Source organism: Oncorhynchus kisutch, linkage group LG15 (assembly GCF_002021735.2).
Source record: "Oncorhynchus kisutch isolate 150728-3 linkage group LG15, Okis_V2, whole genome shotgun sequence".
Taxonomy (NCBI): Eukaryota; Metazoa; Chordata; class Actinopteri; order Salmoniformes; family Salmonidae; genus Oncorhynchus; species Oncorhynchus kisutch.
In genome coordinates this window covers 80,707,872-80,728,142 of record NC_034188.2, presented here as the reverse complement: position 1 = coordinate 80,728,142, position 20,271 = coordinate 80,707,872, and the positions used below count along the sequence as shown (strand labels likewise).

Sequence of the window (20,271 nt, the reverse complement as noted above, 5' to 3'; positions counted from 1 at the left end):
ACCTTAACATCTGCTAACCATGTGTATGTGACCTTAACATCTGCTAACCATGTGTATGTGACCATTAACATCTGCTAACCGTGTGTATGTGACCATTAACATCTGCTAACTGCGTGTATGTGACCATTAACATCTGCTAACCATGTGTATGTGACCATTAACATCTGCTAACCGTGTGTATGTGACCATTAACATCTGCTAACCGTGTGTATGTGACCATTAACATCTGCTAACTGCGTGTATGTGACCATTAACATCTGCTAACCATGTGTATGTGACCATTAACATCTGCTAACCGTGTGTATGTGACCATTAACATCTGCTAACCGTGTGTATGTGACCATTAACATCTGCTAACCATGTGTATGTGACCATTAACATCTGCTAACCTTGTGTATGTGACCATTAACATCTGCTAACCTTGTGTATGTGACCATTAACATCTGCTAACCTTGTGTATGTGACCATTAACATCTGCTAACCATGTGTATGTGACCATTAACATCTGCTAACCTTGTGTATGTGACCATTAACATCTGCTAACCATGTGTATGTGACCATTAACATCTGCTAACCTTGTGTATGTGACCATTAACATCTGCTAACCATGTGTATGTGACCTTAACATCTGCTAACCATGTGTATGTGACCTTAACATCTGCTAACCATGTGTACGTGACCATTAACATCTGCTAACCTTGTGTATGTGACCTTAACATCTGCTAACCATGTGTATGTGACCGATTTGATTTATTTACTGCAGCTCTTTAATTATTTGTTATTCTTATCTCTTTATTTTTTCCTTTTTTTATAGGTATTTTCTTAAAACTGCATTGTTGGTTAAGGGCTTGTAAGTAAGCATTTCACTGTTGTTTTTCAGCGCAGTGTAACGGTCGTCGTTGCATGAAGGATCGGACCAAAGCGCAGAGTGGGAAGTGTTCATGATTTTATTGGATCAACAAACACTCGAACCAAATATACCAAGAGGGAAACCGAAACAGTCCTGCCAGGTGCAGAACACTAAACAGAAACCAACTACCCACAAAACATAGGTAGCGTTTTCCCTCCTAAGTATGGTTCCCAATCAGAGACAACGATAGACAGCTGTCCCTGATTGAGAACCAAACCCGGCCAAAACATAGAAATACAAAACATAGAAAAAGGAACATAGAATGCCCACCCAAATCACACCCTGACCAAACCAAAATAAAGACATAAAAGCTCTCTAAGGTCAGGGTGTGACAGCATGTGACAAATACAATTGTATTTTATTTGTAATGTACTATTGTTAATGATTTTGTGCAAAATTGACAAGGGAGTTTATGTAATAATGTATGTTTTATAGAATTGTGCATGAGGTGTGAGTCAGTGGAGAAGAAGATAGAAAACCCAGTCTAGTGAGTTACAGTACAACGCTACATACAGCACCAGTCAACAGTTTGGACACACCTACTCATTCAAGGGTTTTTCTTTATTTTTTACTATTTTATACATTGCAGAATAATAGTGAAGACATCACAACTATGAAATAAAACATACGGCATCATGTAGTAACCAAAAAGGTGTTAAACAAACAAAAACATTTGATTCTTCAAAATAGCCGCCCTTTGCCTTGATGACAGCTTTGCACACTCTTGGCATCCCTCTCTGAGATAGAAGAGTAGAGGCCAATCTAAAGTTTCCTATGCTAAAGTTAGAAGTGGAGATGAAATGTGGATATGCTAAAGTTAGAAGGTTGTTCCTCTCCTCAGGGTTGCAGCAGAGGTATCCATAACAGAGAGAAGTTAGAAGGTTGTTTCTCTCCTCAGGGCCGCAGCAGAGGTATCCATAACAGAGAGAAGTTAGAAGGTTGTTTCTCTCCTCAGGGCCGCAGCAGAGGTATCCATAACAGAGAGAAGTTAGAAGGTTGTTTCTCTCCTCAGGGCCGCAGCAGAGGTATCCATAACAGAGAGAAGTTAGAAGGTTGTTTCTCTCCTCAGGGCCGCAGCAGAGGTATCCATAACAGAGAGAAGTTAGAAGGTTGTTTCTCTCCTCAGGACTGCAGCAGAGGTATCCATAACAGAGAGAAGTTCGAAGGTTGTTTCTCTCCTCAGGGTTGCAGCAGAGGTATCCATAACAGAGAGAAGTTAGAAGGTTGTTTCTCTCCTCAGGGCCGCAGCAGAGGTATCCATAACAGAGAGAAGTTAGAAGGTTGTTTCTCTCCTCAGGACTGCAGCAGAGGTATCCATAACAGAGAGAAGTTAGAAGGTTGTTTCTCTCCTCAGGGCCGCAGCAGAGGTATCCATAACAGAGAGAAGTTAGAAGGTTGTTTCTCTCCTCAGGACTGCAGCAGAGGTATCCATAACAGAGAGAAGTTAGAAGGTTGTTTCTCTCCTCAGGGCCGCAGCAGAGGTATCCATAACAGAGAGAAGTTAGAAGGTTGTTTCTCTCCTCAGGGTTGCAGCAGAGGTATCCATAACAGAGAGAAGTTAGAAGGTTGTTTCTCTCCTCAGGACTGCAGCAGAGGTATCCATAACAGAGAGAAGTTAGAAGGTTGTTTCTCTCCTCAGGGCCGCAGCAGAGGTATCCATAACAGAGAGAAGCCTGCGGAGCCGATCAGGCCAGAAGTGAAGAACTCGGAGGGGAGGAGAGAGAATGGAGCTAAAGCCTCGGGGTGACCCCTGTGTCATCCAGGCTCCTAAACCACTGGAGCTGATACATAGACCGAGGTAACACACACAAACTCATGCACATACACACACAGTTTGTATTTATCCTTAGTGATCACAAGTGTGTGTCAAATAAATCAAATTGTATTGGTCACATACACACGGTTAGCAGATGTTAATGCAAGTGTAGCTAAATGCTTGTGCTTCTAGTTCTGACCGTGCAGTAATATCTAACAAGTAATATAACAATTTCACAACTACCTTTTACACACAAGTGTAAAGGAATGAGAATATGTACATATAAATATATGGATGAGCGATGGTTGAATGGCATAGACAAGATGCAGTAGATGGTATTTATTTTACCTTTATTTAACTAGGCAAGTCAGGTATGTGGCAGGGTCTACAGTCAATCACAGAGTACAAAAGGAAAACCAGCCCCGTCGCGGACCCCGATCTCTTGCTCCCAAACAAAATAAACAACTTCTTTGCTTGGTTTGAGGACAATACAGTGCCACCGACACGGCTCACTACCAAAACCTGCGGGCTCTCCTTCACTGCAGCCAACGCGAGTAAAACATTTAAACGTGTTAACTCTCGCAAGGCTGCCAGCCCAGACGGCTACCCTAGTCGCGTCATCAGAGCATGCGCAAGACCAGCTGGCTGGTGTGTTTACGGACATATTCAATCAATCCCTATCCCAGTCTGCTGTTCCCACATGCTTCAAGAGGGCCACCATTGTTCCTGTTCCCAAGAAAGCTAAGGTGTTTCAGTGGTGATGAGCCCCTGGCCAGACTTCAGCAGAAGGTGTTCTCCTCTCTGAAACAGGTTCTGGAGAAACTCCAGCTGGCAGAGAGCAGGCAGCTTGAGAACACAGGTAGGCTGCTGTAATAATGGACTTTTTAACCTGGTTCTGATAGGATTGAGAGGTGGGTAGGCTCTCTCTCTCTCTATCTCGGACGGGAGGATGTGAATATTGGCACATCCTGTAAGAATGGAGGCTGCTCCAAGGTAGAGTACTACTCCTGTTCATAGATGTTTAGAGGAGTTTGATGATCTTTTTAGTGTGATCTGTTGTTTATGGTGTGTATCCTGGTTTCTCTCGGTTGCAGTCTTTCTCTGGTCCAGGGAGTAACGAGGAGAAGTGTAAACAACCACCCTGCCAACTTCCATGAGGGGTGAGACCCAAAAACACTTGATATTCTGATGCTAATATGTCCTCCTCCTGTCTAGTTTGTCTGGATAGATGTGTTGTTGGCCTCTGTTCTGTCCCCTGTCTGTCAGGATGAAGTTCTGGAGCTGCTGTAGGAGGAAGACATCAGTCTTTTAACTGTTTCCTGGCCCAGGAGGGCTGCACCACAGGAGGTCACCTCTGGAGGACACCAGATAAGGTCAGGACCCCTTCAGAGTTTAGCTCAGGCACTGACTCAGACAGCCTTAGGTACATACAATCAGAAGTACCTATGGCCCCCTCTGTCTTTTGCTATCTCTCTCTCCCGCCCTCTCTCACTCAACTCTGCCTTTCTCTCTCTCTCTCTACACTCCAGCTCTCTCTCGGTGTCTGTCTCCCTCTCCCTCTGTCCATGGGGATGAAGGTAGTACCGTGTAGGTTTGATTGGCACCAGACTGGCAGCCAGGCCATCTTCTCTATCTATGGGGGGGGGGGGGGGGGGGGGGCTTTACTTGGCTCATCACGCTGAACTTCACCTCTCCCGAGCCCGTTGGGGAGTCGCAGCGATGAGACCAGATCGTAATCACGAAATTAGGAAGAAAAGGGGGTAAAAAAAAGAAACAATTAGATCTCTAAGTAATCTCTTATCAAGTTACTAAGTAATTTAATAGGATCTCTGTGGTATTCATATAATTGATCTCCCTCTCATGTCTCCTAGGTGATATACTGGAGCCAATCACCTGGGCCCATCTGGACCTTCCCTCTCCCACAGACACGCACACTGAGAGGGGGAAGGAGAATGGAAAATGGAATGCATAGAACCAGACAGAGAATGAAATCTAGCACACGGTACATGCTGCTCCCATATGTTTGAATGAACCTGTACCCTGTTGATGGTAGGCTGATAGCAGTATGTATGTCGTATGTACGCAGGCTTTCTATATTTAGCTGTAGAATTACACTGGGCACTAATGACACCGATGACATTCTACTCCGAATGCAGAGACTAAACTTCACTGCATTGAAACACTGTCTGAAGGCAATAACCATCAGGTCTTCCTACTACCTCTATCTTCTCACTGAAAAGAGATCCAGGCAGCTATCACCATAGAAACCCTCATCTGGATCTGTAACTAATGGATCGGGATCTGTAACTAATGGATCAGGATCTGTAACTAATGGATCAGGATCTGTAACTGCAACTAATGGATCAGGATCTGTAACTAATGGATCGGGATCTGTAACTAATGGATCTGGATCTGTAACTAATGGATCAGGATCTGTAACTAATGGATCTGGATCTGTAACTAATGGATCAGGATCTGTAACTAATGGATCAGGATCTGTAACTAATGGATCTGGATCTGTAACTAATGGACCAGGATCTGTAACTAATGGATCAGGATCTGTAACTAATGGATCTGGATCTGTAACTAATGGATCAGGATCTGTAACTAATGGATCTGGATCTGTAACTAATGGATCTGGATCTGTAACTAATGGATCCGGATCTGTAACTAATGGATCTGGATCTGTAACTAATGGATCAGGATCTATAACGAATGAGTAATTAGGTACAGCGAGTCAGAATGTCAGCAGTTCTCGACCACACACACACACGCACACACACGTATCAGTCCACTTCTTTGTTAAGTGCATTTGAGACTGTGTGTGGCATTTTATTGATATCAGCTGCCTTCCAGCGAATTTAACTGGTCAAACGATGTTCTCTTACCTTATCATTCATCATGGTCGTGCTTTAACTGTCGTTGTTTTGGGTTGTTAAATCTGTGATTTAGTTTCACTCTTTGCTATCACACAACGTAATGAAACTCTGCACCTACATTGTAATTACACTGCTCAGGATGGGCTATCTTTATACCAGAGGGATGAAGTTCACAAACCATTACTTCATTAAAAGTCTGTTTTTATTTTCAAAATGGTGCAGTTTTACTAAAAGCAGCCAGATAGCGATGGGAGAGGATGTGGCTTCAGACTACTGGCTCAGATAAAGCATGGAGTGTAAGGCAGGGCTGGTGTGTCTTTCTCAGTTGCTGTGTGTGTGTGTGTGTGAGAGAGAGCTTTTCTTTAGGCAGGAGGTGTGAGTGTGTGTGTGTGTGTGTGTGTGTGAGAGAGATCTTTTCGTTAGGCAGGAGGTGTGTGTGTGTGTGTGTGTGAGAGATCTTTTTGTTAGGCAGGAGGTGTGAGTGTGTGTGTGTGTGTGTGTGTGTGTGTGAGAGAGATATTTTCGTTAGGCAGGAGGTGTGTGTGTGTGTGTGTGTGAGAGAGATCTTTTCGTTAGGCAGGAGGTGTGAGTGTCATGGCGGCAGCTTGGACGGTAAACGCAGCGATGCTGATCTGTCGCCTCACTTCATCCCACGCCTCTTTGGGATTGGCTGTATGCTCGATGTCGAACAGCGCATCATAAATGCCAGGGAAGGACTCGCCAGCATATTTATTATGACTGCTGGGAGCAAAGATCACATGTCTGAAGAGAGGAAAGAGGGTGAGAGAAAATAAAATGGGATTCTAAACTGATCATGAAGACATTACACAGCACTGAGTATGTGCTGTAGCTGGCTCTCACCTGTAGAATGGTCGGCCAGGTAAACCTAGCGGGTCCACGAAGGCTCTCTCCAGGTACATTAGCTGGTCATTGACCATACGTATCTGTATAGGGCTGAGAGAGTAGGGGGAACACACCTGTTAACACACTTCCACAACAATAAACATGACACACACACACACGCTTTCTCTTACTCTGTCCTGTCCAGAGTGGTGAGACGCTCATGGAAGTCCCTAGCAGCCACAGTGAAGTTCTCCACCGCAGAGAACAAAGAATCTGGACAAAAACAAATGAGACTTTGTAGGTGATGGGGGATTCAGAATGAGTGTCTTTGTATGTAAACATGTGTGTGTTTTCTCTTACCGAATGATACCCCGTATTTCACAAGAGCATCTGGGTGTTTTTGTCCCAGCTGAGCGATGGTGTGGGCATACTTTGTCAGAGAGCCAGCGTATTGACTGGCATCCAGGGGGAGGAGCTGGGAATCAGCCAATAGGAAGATGAGGCCTCCCCTGACCTGAGCTACTGCTCTGAGCTTCCGGAAGGAAGGGTCGTAGAACCTCTCCACCAACTCAAAGGTCTCATACACACTGTGATACACTGGGTAGCTGCTGTACCGCTCTGTCTTCTACAAAGTAGAATACACACACCGGTTTGTTTGCATGAAAAAACATGAATGGTTTTTCCTACTTTAAATGCCCAATGATGACCCCCATATTGGTGGTGGTGGGCTATTGTATTGCATCAAAAGGACATCTGCAATGTGCTCCTGTCTCCAGGTTCACCCGCCCGCCCCCCAGAACAATGCCCCTCTCACCCTGTTCTTGGTGTATCGGGCCCTGCCTGCTGCGATGCCCAGTCGAATAAAATACGCCTCAAAGTCACTGCCTGAACCCAGCTTACTGATCCTAGAGGGAGGGAGGGAGGGAGGGAGAGAGAGAGAGAGAGAGAGGAAGGGAGGGAGGGAGGGAGGGAGGGAGGGAGGGAGGGAGGGAGGGGGGAGAGAGAGAGAGAGAGAGAGACACAGAGAGAGAGAGAGAGACACAGAGAGAGCGAGAGAGACACACACAGAGAGAGCGAGAGAGAAAGAGAGAGAGAGAGAGAGAGAGAGAAACCCACAAGAGGTTGGTTCATAAATATTATTTTTTTATACACCAAATTAGTCTGCTAAATGACAAAAATCTAAAATGTAAATAAAATCAATCAGTAAAAGTGCATGTGATCAGAGTGATAAGTCTATTGTGGTTGGTAATGGGTCTGACCGGGGTGCATCGCGGTCATCTGTCCAGTTGTCGCGCTTGTGCCAGCTCTCATACAGAGACAACCCCTCCTCTCCCTCCTCTGGACTGGACACCTACAGAGAGGTATTGGTGTTTCAGTTATAGTCTGGGACTATGTCGGTCTACACTAGAGGTCGGCCGATACCGATACCAATTATTGGAGGACCAAAAAAGCCGATACCGATTAATCGGCCGATTTAAAAATAAATACAAAAAGTATTTGTAATAATGACAATTACAACAATACTGAATTAACACTTATTTTAACTTAATATAATACATCAAGTAGATAATGAAACATGTTCAATTTGGTTTAAATAATGCAAAAACAAAGTGTTGGAGAAGAAAGTAAAAGTGCAATATGTGCCATGTAAGAACGCTAACGTTTAAGTTCCTTGCTCAGAACATGAGAACATATGAAAGCTGGTGGTTCCTTTTAACATGAGTCTTCAATATTCCCAGGTAAGAAGTTTTAGGTTGTAGTTATTATAGGACTATTTCCCTCTATACCATTTGTATTTCATTAACCTTTGACTATTGGATGTTCTTATAGGCACTTTAGTATTGCAGTGTAACAGTATAGCTTCCGTCCCTCTCCTCGCTGGCTCCTCCCTGGGCTCGAACCAGCAACACATCGACAACAGCCACCACGTCGAAGCAGCGTTACCCATGCAGAGCAAGGGAAACAACTACCCCAGGGCTCAGAGCAAGTGAAGTTTGAAACGCTATTAGCGGGCGCTAACTAGCCAGCCATTTCACTTTGGTCACACCAGCCTCATCTCAGGAGTTGATAGGTTTGAGGTCATAAACAGCGCAATGCTTGACGCACAACGAAGAGCTGCTGGCAAAACGCACGAAAGTGCTGTTTGAATTAATGTTTACGCGCCTGCTTCTGCCTACCACCGCTCAGTCAGATACTTAGATACTTGTATGCTTGTATGCTCAGTCAGATTATATGCAACACAGGACACGCTAGATAATATCTAGTAATATCATCAACCATGTGTAGTTAACTAGTGATTATGATTATTATTGTTTTTTATAAGATAAGTTTAATGCTAGCTTGCAACTTATCTTGGCTTACTGCATTTGCGTAACAGGCAGTCTCCTTGTGGAGTACAACGAGAGATAGGCAGGTCGTTATTGCGTTGGACTAGTTAACTGTAAGGTTGCAAGATTGGATCCCCCGAGCTGACAAGGTGAAAATCTGTCTTTCTGCCCCTGAACGAGGCAGTTAACCCACTGTTCCTAGGCCGTCATTGAAAATAAGAATGTGTTCTTAACTGACTTGCCTAGTTAAATAAAGATTAAATAAAGGTGTAAACAAAAAAAGATTTCCGATTGTTATGAAATCGGCCCTAATTAATCGGCCATTCCGATTAATCGGTCGACCTCTAGTCTACACCCTGTGAAAGTAAACACCAATTCTGTTTACTTCTGTATCATGTCCCCTAGTCTTTTGAATGGGCTTGATCAAAATCATGATTTACAGTACCAGTCAAGTTTGGACACACCTACTCAATCAAGGGTTTTTCTTTATTTTAAAAAACGATTTTCTACATTGTAGAATAATAGTGAAGACATCAAATCTATGAAATAACACAAATGGAATCATGTAGTAACCAATAAAGTGTTAAACAAATCAAAATATATTTGAGATTCTTCAAAGTAGCCACCCTTTGCCTTGATGACAGCTTTGCACACTCTTGGCATTCTCTCAACCAGCTTCATGTAGTAGTCACCTGGAATGCATTTCAATTTAACAGGTGTGCCTTGTTAAAAGTTCATTTGTGGAATTTCTTTCCTTCTTAATGCGTTTGAGCCAACCAGATGTGTTGTGACAAGGTAGGGGTGGTATACAGAAGATAGACCTATTTGGTAAAAGACCAAGTCCATATTATGGTAAGAACAGCTCAAATAATCAAAGAGAAACAACAGTCCATCATTACTTTAAAACATGAAGGTCAGTCAATCCTGAAAATCTCAAGAACTTTCAATCTTCAAGAACTTTCAATCTTCAAGAAATTTCAATCTTCAAGAAATTTCAATCTTCAAGTGCAGTCGCAAAAACCATCAAGCGCTATGATGAAACTGTCTCTCATGAGGACCACCACAAAAAGGAAGACCCAGAGTTCCCTCTGCTGCAGAGGATAAGTTCATTAGAGTTACCAGCCTCAGAAATTGCAGCCCAAATAAATGCTTCACAGAGTTCAAGTAACAGACACATCTCAACATCAACTGTTCAGATGAGACTGCGTGAATCAGCCAATCATTGTCAAATTGCTGCAAAGAAACAACTACAGACAGAAGATAGAAAAGTGTGTGTGCTCATTAATAGAGGCTTGTCCTGACTGTTTGAGTGTGTAGAATGACCCCAGGATGTCTGGCCACTCAGCCAAGAATTGACAGAAACGGACTGGTTCCTCTTGATTGGAGACAGAGTAATGGTTATATCATGCGCACCAGTAACAGAGCTCTTGTTCTGTTTGGAGCCTGTTTCTGGGCCAAAGACTCATGTTCTCTATGTGTGTGATCCCAGTACAACCATACATCATCTGGGCCGACAGTCAGAGGCGCTTGCTTGCCCAACTTGGGGGAACCGTTGAGCTACTGTTAGAGGAAGTATGTATGGAGGGACTTTATTAGTTAAAGGTAGAATTTCCACCACAATATAAAATTACATTTGCGTTTGTGGATGAATTTTACTTCTGCCAGATGCCTTTTATGAAGTTTGTGTGCCGAAAACCATTCGTTATGTTTTTGCCCATTGAATACCATTCAAAAAGTGTTCAAAAGTTCAAAAACTACAATGCTACTTCCTGGAAAGCAACGCGCCACAGTGTAATCCTGAAATAGACAGTTGATAGACAGCTGATTCAAGTTTACCTGTTTGGTGATGTCGTACACTAAGGTGTGGAGAGAGGGGGTGCAGTCTATCCTCAATGTGTACATACCTGCAACACACAAAGAACAAAGAAACACACACACACACCCGAGTGTCATTTTCACATGTGACAACCCCCCCCCCCCCCCCCCCCCAACGCACACACAAACTCACCCTCTATTGCTGAGTCTGCATTGATGTAAGCCACTGCTCTCTCCTGCAGCACTTTGGCGTTTTCCTGTCAAGGAGAAAGAGACAGGACAGACATTTAGATTAGAGTTTAGTCATCTCTGTTAACAGAGCACTACAGTACACGTTTCGCCACAACCTCACATAATGTGTGTAGTACCTCAGCCCACTCTGTTGATCCCAGCAGTCCAAACTCCTCTGCATCCCAACTGGCAAATACTATGGACCTCCTGGGCCTCCAGCCTATAGTGAACACACACACACACACACACACACATATGCACAAAGTCCAGAGAAAACACACACTTGGCAAAATGCATTGAAACTATAAAATATACAGCACTTCTCAGTCAAACATAATATGAGGAAACAGGCCTGACAGAACATTCTAGAACAATACAGAGAACTACTCCAGACTGCTAAATATGGGCACATTCTAGAACAATACAGATAACTATTCCAGACTGCTACAGTATGGGAACATTCTAGAACAATACAGAGAACTATTCCAGACTGCTACAGCATGGGAACATTCTAGAACAATACAGAGAACTACTCCAGACTGCTACAGTATGGGAACATTCTAGAACAATACAGAGAACTACTCCAGACTGCTACAGTATGGGAACATTCTAGAACAATACAGAGAACTACTCCAGACTGCTACAGTATGGGAACATTCTAGTACAATACAGAGAACTATTCCAGACTGCTACAGCATGGGAACATTCTAGAACAATACAGAGAACTACTCCAGACTGCTACAGTATGGGAACATTCTAGAACAATACAGAGAACTACTCCAGACTGCTACAGTATGGGAACATTCTAGTACAATACAGAGAACTATTCCAGACTGCTACAGCATGGGAACATTCTAGAACAATACAGAGAACTATTCCAGGCTGCTACAGCATGGGAATATTCTAGAACAATACAGAGAACTACTCCAGACTGCTACAGTATGGGAACATTCTAGAACAATACAGAGAACTACTCCAGACTGCTACAGCATGGGAACATTCTAGAACAATACAGAGAACTACTCCAGACTGCTACAGTATGGGAACATTCTAGAACAATACAGAGAACTACTCCAGACTGCTACAGTATGGGAACATTCTAGTACAATACAGAGAACTATTCCAGACTGCTACAGCATGGGAACATTCTAGAACAATACAGAGAACTATTCCAGGCTGCTACAGCATGGGAATATTCTAGAACAATACAGAGAACTACTCCAGACTGCTACAGTATGGGAACATTCTAGAACAATACAGAGAACTACTCCAGACTGCTACAGCATGGGAACATTCTAGAACAATACAGAGAACTACTCCAGACTGCTACAGTATGGGAACATTCTAGAACAATACAGAGAACTACTCCAGACTGCTACAGTATGGGAACATTCTAGAACAATACAGAGAACTATTCCAGACTGCTACAGCATGGGAACATTCTAGAACAATACAGAGAACTACTCCAGACTGCTACAGTATGGGAACATTCTAGAACAATACAGAGAACTACTCCAGACTGCTACAGTATGGGAACATTCTAGAACAATACAGATAACTACTCCAGACTGCTACAGTATGGGAACATTCTAGAACAATACAGAGAACTACTCCAGACTACTACAGTATGGGAACATTCTAGAACAATACAGAGAACTACTCCAGACTGCTACAGTATGGGAACATTCTAGAACAATACAGAGAACTACTCTAGACTGCTACAGCATGGGAACATTCTAGAACAATACAGAGAACTACTCCAGACTGCTACAGTATGGGAACATTCTAGAACAATACAGAGAACTACCCCAGACTGCTACAGCATGGGACCAGTCATCCATACAGAGTTTTGCAAGCAGATTACACCTGTGTCTGCTGTTTTATGCTTTTATGATGCAGCTGTAGTCATAAAGACTTGTCTCAGTACATAGTGGTCTGTGTGTGTGTGTTTTTAAATGCATGTGTGTGTTAATCCCCCACACACACCTTTTCTGAGCAGTTTCCCAGCGCTCCTTACACTCTCGTGCACCACGGCAGCTCCCGTTACCGGGTCGATCCCCCCGAACACCCAGGCATCCCGGTGGCCCCCCAGGATCACATAGCGGTCTGCCAACAACGGACAGAGGAGGGGGAGAGGGGTCACAATCACCATCTACGGTGATCCTAATTCTGTTGTGAATCAAGTGTTGTGCCAGGTATTTGAAACAAAACAGTGATGATAGTTGTTGAGTTGTGTAGAGGAAGCTCCAGACTGTGTACAGCCAGCTCTGAACTGTCTCCCAACGTCCTGTCCCCTGGCTTCCATAAACGCGGTCAACAGGCCCTTACTAGAACATTCAGAGAAGGCTGTGGGAAGTGGTACCTGGCTCCACGGCCCCTCGTAACCTCCCGATGACGTTGTATATCCGGGTCACCTGGTTGTTGGTGTGGATGTTCATACGCACCTTCCTGAGAACCACAGAGAGGAGTCAGAGACAGCGAGGAGACAGAGACAGAGAGGAGACAGAGACAGCGAGGAAACAGAGACAGAGAGGAGACAGAGACAGCGAGGAGACAGAGACAGCGAGGAAACAGAGACAGAGAGGAGACAGAGACAGCGAGGAAACAGAGACAGAGAGGAGACAGAAGGAGACAGAGACAGAGAGGAGACAGAGACAGAGAGGAGACATAGAGGAGACAGAGACAGCGAGGAAACAGAGAGGAGACAGAGAGGAGACAGAGACAGAGAGGAAACAGAGAGGAGACAGCGAGGAAACAGAGACAGAGAGGAGACAGAGACAGAGAGGAGACAGAGAGGAGACAGAGAGGAAACAGAGACAGAGAGGAGACAGAGAGGAGACAGAGAGACTGTTGTTGATGGGAACAAAGAGAGCCCCTCCCTCACCCCTAGCCTCTGATCCTGTTCTCTTGCCAACTCCTTATGGAATCGTCACGCAGAACATGTTTGTCTTGACAATGACAATGGTGTAGGCAAAAGCACAAACAGAACTGGGAGCAGGCTACCTCAGCCCCACTCGTTGTGTGAAAATGTGTGTGTGTCAATCTCTCTCTCACAGAACACACAAGGAGCCTCTATTCTACTGCTCTGGGCAACACTCCAGAGAATTAGAGAGAGAGAGGGGAGGGCCTCCCGAGTGGCGCAGTGATCTAAGGCACTGCATCGCAGAGTTTCGGCGTCACTACAGCCTGGGGTTCGACTACAGCTGTGGCACAACCGGCCGTGACTGGGGTTAGGGGAGGGTTTGGCTTGGGAGTGGGGAGAGGGATAGAAAGATTGGAGAGAGAAGGAGACTTCGGGGAGCTGAGGGAGAGAGGTTAGAGAAGGGGAAGGGAGAAGGGACAGAGAGGTTAGAGAAGGATACTTCAGGGAGAGAGGTTGGGGAAGGTGAGAGAGAAAGGTTAGGGGGGGGAGAGAGTTTAGAGAAGGGGAAGGAAGGGAGAGAGGTTGGGGAAGGGAGGGAGAGAGGTTGGGGAAGGGAGGGAGAGAGAGGGCTACGGGAGTAGGACACTTCAGGGAGAGAGGTTAGAGAAGGGGAAGGGAGGGTGAGACGTTAGAGAAGGGAGGGAGAGAGAGACAGAGAGGAGGGTGAGAGGTTAGGGAAGGGAGGGAGATAGGTTAGAGAAGGGGAAGGGAGGGTGAGAGGTTAGGGAAGGGAGGGTGAGAGGTTAGATAAGGGAGGGAGAGAGGTTAGAGAAGGGGAAGGGAGGGAGAGAGGTATATGGTGTCTTACTGTGTACTGAAGCCGTCAGTGAAGCCCGGTCCAATCCGATAGGACACATTTAACGCTCCCTTCCAGTTATTGGGTGGGATGTCTCCTCCCATATTCCTACCAAGGGTGACATCATACAGGAAGTTACATTACACACAGGAATTGTGTGTGTAAGCTCTGATTGGCTGCCATCATAATACTCACTTTAGTAGTTGGATGGCATCATGATAGCCAATAGGATGCACTGGAATTTTAGGAAGCCCCACCCCTTCCTCCAGGTTGTACCTGTAAGTGTATTCTGGAGGAGAGGGGGAGGATGTTTATAGTCCCCCTTTATCACAGAAAAATCTATGTCTCTATACGAACACACACACCTTTAGCAGGATACCCTGGCGTGAGGGGGTCTCCTGCCCCATTCAGGTTGAGGACATTACCCCTCTGTGCCCCTCCACCTGGAAGGTTCCACCCGTCGGGGTATGGCTGCATATAACATCACAAATAGTAGAGTGGACATAGTTTCTCAGTTCACAGATCTCTTTTTGTTGTTTTAAATAGGATGTCTATTCTACTTATTGAAATTCTATGTACAGAACCTGAACTCCTGGGGCGCAGTAATCTGCAGGGTCTGAGAACATGATTATACCGCTCGCCCCATGAAGCATCGCATTCTTCACCTACAGAGGGATGGAGAGAGGATGAGATGAGAGGGAGGGGGAGAGAGCGTGAGAGAGGGAGAGAGGGAGGGAGATAGAGAGAGAGGGAGAGAGAAAGAGAGAGAGGGGGGGCAAGAGAGAGGGAGAGAGAAAGAGAGAGAGGGAGAGAGAAAGAGAGAGGGAGGAGGGAGGGGTGGAGGGGGAGAGAGTGAGAGGGAAGGAGGGAGGGAGGGAGAGAGAGAGAGGGGGGGGGAGGGAGAGGGAGGGAGGGGGAGAGAGAGGGAGGGAGGGAGAGAGGTAGCGACAGAGCTGCATTTCCTATTACACTGTGACAAATACTCAGACCTAAGAGAATATTTCTTTCCCAAAATTATAATTCAATACAAAGAATTTGAAACTATAAAAGATGAAGAAAAAATCTAATATTTATTAGGTGAAAAGCCAAAATGTGCAGTTTTGGCAGCCAAATATGTGTCCTCCTGCCACAACCTGAGGGACAGCCAGTGAAAAGTGCAAAGTAATGTCGATAATATTTCCCATCTTGTTTTGTTTTGTCTTTCATACCAGGTCATGTGTCTTCTCAGTCATGTTGAGACTGGTCTACTACCAGGTCATGTGTCTTCTCAGTCATGTTGACACTGGTCTACTACCAGGTCATGTGTCTTCTCAGTCATGTTGACACTGGTCTACTACCAGGTCATGTGTCTTCTCAGTCATGTTGACACTGGTCTACTACCAGGTCATGTGTCTTCTCAGTCATGTTGACACTGGTCTACTACCAGGTCATGTGTCTTCTCAGTCATGTTGACACTGGTCTACTACCAGGTCATGTGTCTTCTCAGTCATGTTGACACTGGTCTACTACCAGGTCATGTGTCTTCTCAGTCATGTTGACACTGGTCTACTACCAGGTCATGTGTCTTCTCAGTCATGTTGACACTGGTCTACTACCAGGTCATGTGTCTTCTCAGTCATGTTGACACTGGTCTACTACCAGGTCATGTGTCTTCTCACTCATGTTGACACTGGTCTACTACCAGGTCATGTGTCTTCTCACTCATGTTGACACTGGTCTACTACCAGGTCATGTGTCTTCTCAGTCATGTTGACACTGGTCTACTACCAGGTCATGTGTCTTCTCAGTCATGTTGACACTGGTCTACTACCAGGTCATGTGTCTTCTCAGTCATGTTGACACTGGTCTACTACCAGGTCATGTGTCTTCTCAGTCATGTTGACACTGGTCTACTACCAGGTCATGTGTCTTCTCAGTCATGTTGACACTGGTCTACTACCAGGTCATGTGTCTTCTCAGTCATGTTGACACTGGTCTACTACCAGGTCATGTGTCTTCTCAGTCATGTTGACACTGGTCTACTACCAGGTCATGTGTCTTCTCAGTCATGTTGACACTGGTCTACTACCAGGTCATGTGTCTTCTCAGTCATGTTGACACTGGTCTACTACCAGGTCATGTGTCTTCTCAGTCATGTTGACACTGGTCTACTACCAGGTCATGTGTCTTCTCAGTCATGTTGACACTGGTCTACTACCAGGTCATGTGTCTTCTCAGTCATGTTGACACTGGTCTACTACCAGGTCATGTGTCTTCTCAGTCATGTTGACACTGGTCTACTACCAGGTCATGTGTCTTCTCAGTCATGTTGACACTGGTCTACTACCAGGTCATGTGTCTTCTCAGTCATGTTGACACTGGTCTACTACCAGGTCATGTGTCTTCTCAGTCATGTTGACACTGGTCTACTACCAGGTCATGTGTCTTCTCAGTCATGTTGACACTGGTCTACTACCAGGTCATGTGTCTTCTCAGTCATGTTGACACTGGTCTACTACCAGGTCATGTGTCTTCTCAGTCATGTTGACACTGGTCTACTACCAGGTCATGTGTCTTCTCAGTCATGTTGACACTGGTCTACTACCAGGTCATGTGTCTTCTCAGTCATGTTGACACTGGTCTACTACCAGGTCATGTGTCTTCTCAGTCATGTTGACACTGGTCTACTACCAGGTCATGTGTCTTCTCAGTCATGTTGACACTGGTCTACTACCATTGCTTTAATGTATTTAATGTATTTTTGTATTATGTATTATCTTGAATTATTTTTTTCTCTCCATGTCCCTGGATTTCAACTGCTCTCTGGACATTCATACCCGGATCTCACAGCTAGCTAGCTGCTATCCGTGTGACTATCGGCTTTCGTCGATTCCGGAGCTAGACAGCTCCGTCAATCACTCCTGAGTTCCATCAATCACTCCTGGGCTGCAGTCACCTATCCGGACCCGTTTTACTGCCTACGCGGAGCCCCACCGGGCCTTCACAACTGGACTGCCGACGTTATCTACCCGAAGGAGATCCGGCTGGCTCCTCCGTCACGATGTTACCTGAACGCCCATCTGCGGCCTGCTAACCGTTAGCTGTCTTACCGGCTGCTATCTGAATAGACAATCGGACATTTTATTTATTTGTATTATTATTATGTTTTCTTCTTGGGCCTCTATAACTATATCTATTGTTTTTATTTTTGTTGTTGTTGTGTGATTTGGATTAATCCCCTCTACCACACGGAACCCCACTAATCTACTGACGGAACGCAAGAGGTGGCTAACAACAGACCTCCATCCTATGCTAGCTTGCTACCGATGGCCTGGCTAGTTGTCTAAATGGCCGTGACCCCCAACCAACCTCTCCACTCACCGGACCCTTTTGATCACTCGACTAAGCATGCCTCTCCTTAATGTCAATATGTCTTGTCCATTGCTGTTCTGGTTAGTGTTTATGGGCTTATTTCACTGTAGAGCCTCTAGTCCTGCTCACTATACCTTATCCAACCTATTAGTTCCACCACCCACACATGCAATGACATCTCCTGGTTTCAATGATGTTTCTAGAGACAATATCTCTCTCTTCATCACTCAATACCTAGGTTTACCTCCACTGTATTCACATCCTACCATACCTTTGTCTGTACATTATACCTTGATGCTATTTTATCGCCCCCAGAAACCTCCTTTTACTCTCTGTTCCAGACGTTCTAGACGACCAATTCTTATTGCTTTTAGCCGTACCCTTATCCTACTCCTCCTCTGTTCCTCTGGTGATGTAGAGGTGAATCCAGGCCCTGCAGTGCCTAGCTCCACTCCTATTCCCCAGGCGCTCTCTTTTGACGACTTCTGTAACCATAATAGCCTTGGTTTCATGCATGTTAACATTAGAAGCCTCCTCCCTAAGTTTGTTCTATTCACTGTTTTAGCACACTCTGCCAACCCGGATGTTCTAGCTGTGTCTGAATCCTGGCTTAGGAAGACCACCAAAAATTCTGAAATTGTAATTCCAAACTACAACATTTTCAGACAAGATAGAACTGCCAAAGGGGGCGGTCTTGCAATCTACTGCAAAGATAGCCTGCAGAGTTCTGTCCTACTATCCAGGTCTGTACCCAAACAATTTGAACTTCTACTTTTAAAAATCCACCTCTCTAAAAACAAGTCTCTCACCGTTGCCGACTGCTATAGACCACCCTCTGCCCCCAGCTGTGCTCTGGACACCATATGTGAACTGATTGCCCCCCATCTATCTTCAGAGCTCGTGCTGCTAGGCGACCTAAACTGGAACATGCTTAACACCCCAGCCATCCTACAATCTAAACTTGATGCCCTCAATCTCACACAAATTATCAATGAACCTACCAGGTACCTCCCCAAAGCCTTAAACACGGGCACCCTCATAGATATCATCCTAACCAACTTCCCCTCTAAATACACCTCTGCTGTCTTCAACCAAGATCTCAGCAATCACTGCCTCATTGCCTGCATCTGTAATGGGTCAGCGGTCAAACGACCTCCACTCATCACTGTAAAACGCTCCCTGAAACACTTCAGCGAGCAGGCCTTTCTAATCGACCTGGCCGGGGTATCCTGGAAGGATATTGATCTCATCCCGTCAGTAGAGGATGCCTGGATATTTAAAAAAAATGCCTTCCTAACCATCTTAAATAAACATGCCCCATTCAAGAAATTTAGAACCAGGAACAGATATAGCCCTTGGTTCTCCCCAGACCTGACTGCCCTTAACCAACACAAAAACATCCTATGGCGTTCTGCATTAGCATCGAACAGCCCCCGTGATATGCAGCTGTTCAGGGAAGCTAGAAACCATTTTACACAGGCAGTTAGAAAAGCCAAGGCTAGCTTTTTCAAGCAGAAATTTGCTTCCTGCAACACTAACTCAAAAAGGTTCTGGGACACTGTAAAGTCCATGGAGAATAAGAACACCTCCTCCCAGCTGCCCACTGCACTGAAGATAGGAAACACTGTCACCACTGATAAATCCACCATAATTGAGAATTTCAATAAGCATTTTTCTACGGCTGGCCATGCTTTCCACCTGGCTACTCCTACCCCGGTCAACAGCACTGCACCCCCAACAGCAACTCGCCCAAGCCTTCCCCATTTCTCCTTCTCCCAAATCCATTCAGCTGATGTTCTGAAAGTGCTGCAAAATCTGGACCCCTAAAAATCAGCCGGGCTAGACAATCTGGACCCTTTCTTTCTAAAATTATCTGCCGAAATTGTTACCACCCCTACTACTAGCCTGTTCAACCTCTCTTTCGTGTCGTCTGAGATTCCCAAAGATTGGAAAGCAGCTGCGGTCATCCCCCTCTTCAAAGGGGGGGACACTCTTGACCCAAACTGCTACAGACCTATATCTATCCTGCCATGCCTTTCTAAGGTCTTCGAAAGCCAAGTCAACAAACAGATTACCGACCATTTCGAATCTCACCATACCTTCTCTGCTATGCAATCTGGTTTCAGAGCTGGTCATGGGTGAACCTCAGCCACGCTCAAGGTCCTAAACGATATCTTAACCGCCATCGATAAGAAACATTACTGTGCAGCCATATTCATTGATCTGGCCAAGGCTTTCGACTCTGTCAATCACCACATCCTCATCGGCAGACTCGACAGCCTTGGTTTCTCAAATGATTGCCTCGCCTGGTTCACCAACTACTTCTCTGATAGAGTTCAGTGTGTCAAATCGGAGGGTCTGCTGTCCGGACCTCTGGCAGTCTCTATGGGGGAGCCACAGGGTTCAATTCTTGGACCGACTCTCTTCTCTGTATACATCA

The 20,271-nt window shown here is 45.2% G+C and overlaps 2 protein-coding genes across 5 annotated transcripts in view; one reads left to right on the top strand and one right to left on the bottom strand.

The window, feature by feature from the left end:
• Positions 1 to 933: 933 nt before the first annotated feature.
• naalad2 (N-acetylated alpha-linked acidic dipeptidase 2) overlaps positions 934 to 20,271 on the bottom strand; it is a 27,765-nt gene continuing 8,427 nt past the window's right edge. The window contains exons 6-20 of the mRNA XM_031791442.1: positions 15,065 to 15,145; positions 14,846 to 14,951; positions 14,676 to 14,769; positions 14,493 to 14,588; positions 13,124 to 13,209; positions 12,748 to 12,867; positions 10,899 to 10,981; positions 10,724 to 10,787; positions 10,552 to 10,619; positions 7,648 to 7,739; positions 7,203 to 7,293; positions 6,749 to 7,013; positions 6,580 to 6,661; positions 6,407 to 6,499; positions 934 to 6,307 (exon numbers count right to left, since the gene is read on the bottom strand). Coding sequence (XP_031647302.1) covers positions 6,118 to 6,307; positions 6,407 to 6,499; positions 6,580 to 6,661; positions 6,749 to 7,013; positions 7,203 to 7,293; positions 7,648 to 7,739; positions 10,552 to 10,619; positions 10,724 to 10,787; positions 10,899 to 10,981; positions 12,748 to 12,867; positions 13,124 to 13,209; positions 14,493 to 14,588; positions 14,676 to 14,769; positions 14,846 to 14,951; positions 15,065 to 15,145 — 1,611 coding nt within the window. The 3' untranslated portion in view covers positions 934 to 6,117. The remainder of the gene's footprint in view (positions 6,308 to 6,406; positions 6,500 to 6,579; positions 6,662 to 6,748; positions 7,014 to 7,202; positions 7,294 to 7,647; positions 7,740 to 10,551; positions 10,620 to 10,723; positions 10,788 to 10,898; positions 10,982 to 12,747; positions 12,868 to 13,123; positions 13,210 to 14,492; positions 14,589 to 14,675; positions 14,770 to 14,845; positions 14,952 to 15,064; positions 15,146 to 20,271) is intronic.
• On the top strand, positions 1,701 to 5,759 carry LOC116353649 (uncharacterized). 4 transcript variants are annotated; one of them, XM_031791165.1, is made up of 4 exons: positions 1,701 to 2,708; positions 3,477 to 3,525; positions 3,761 to 4,039; positions 4,538 to 5,759. In XM_031791165.1, the coding sequence occupies exon 1, from the start codon at positions 1,719 to 1,721 to the stop codon at positions 2,655 to 2,657; it is 939 nt and encodes a 312-aa protein (XP_031647025.1). In that variant the 5' UTR covers positions 1,701 to 1,718; the 3' UTR covers positions 2,658 to 2,708; positions 3,477 to 3,525; positions 3,761 to 4,039; positions 4,538 to 5,759. The 4 variants fall into 4 exon arrangements, with proteins under 4 accessions (XP_031647025.1, XP_031647027.1, XP_031647026.1 ...); XM_031791167.1 differs by having other exon boundaries at positions 3,477 to 4,039; positions 4,538 to 4,668; positions 4,823 to 5,759; XM_031791166.1 differs by lacking the exon at positions 3,477 to 3,525.

Excerpts from the sequence above, each read along its gene's own strand:
- LOC116353649 (XM_031791166.1), top strand. The coding sequence starts at position 1,719 with ATGCTAAAGTTAGAAGGTTGTTCCTCTCCTCAGGGTTGCAGCAGAGGT.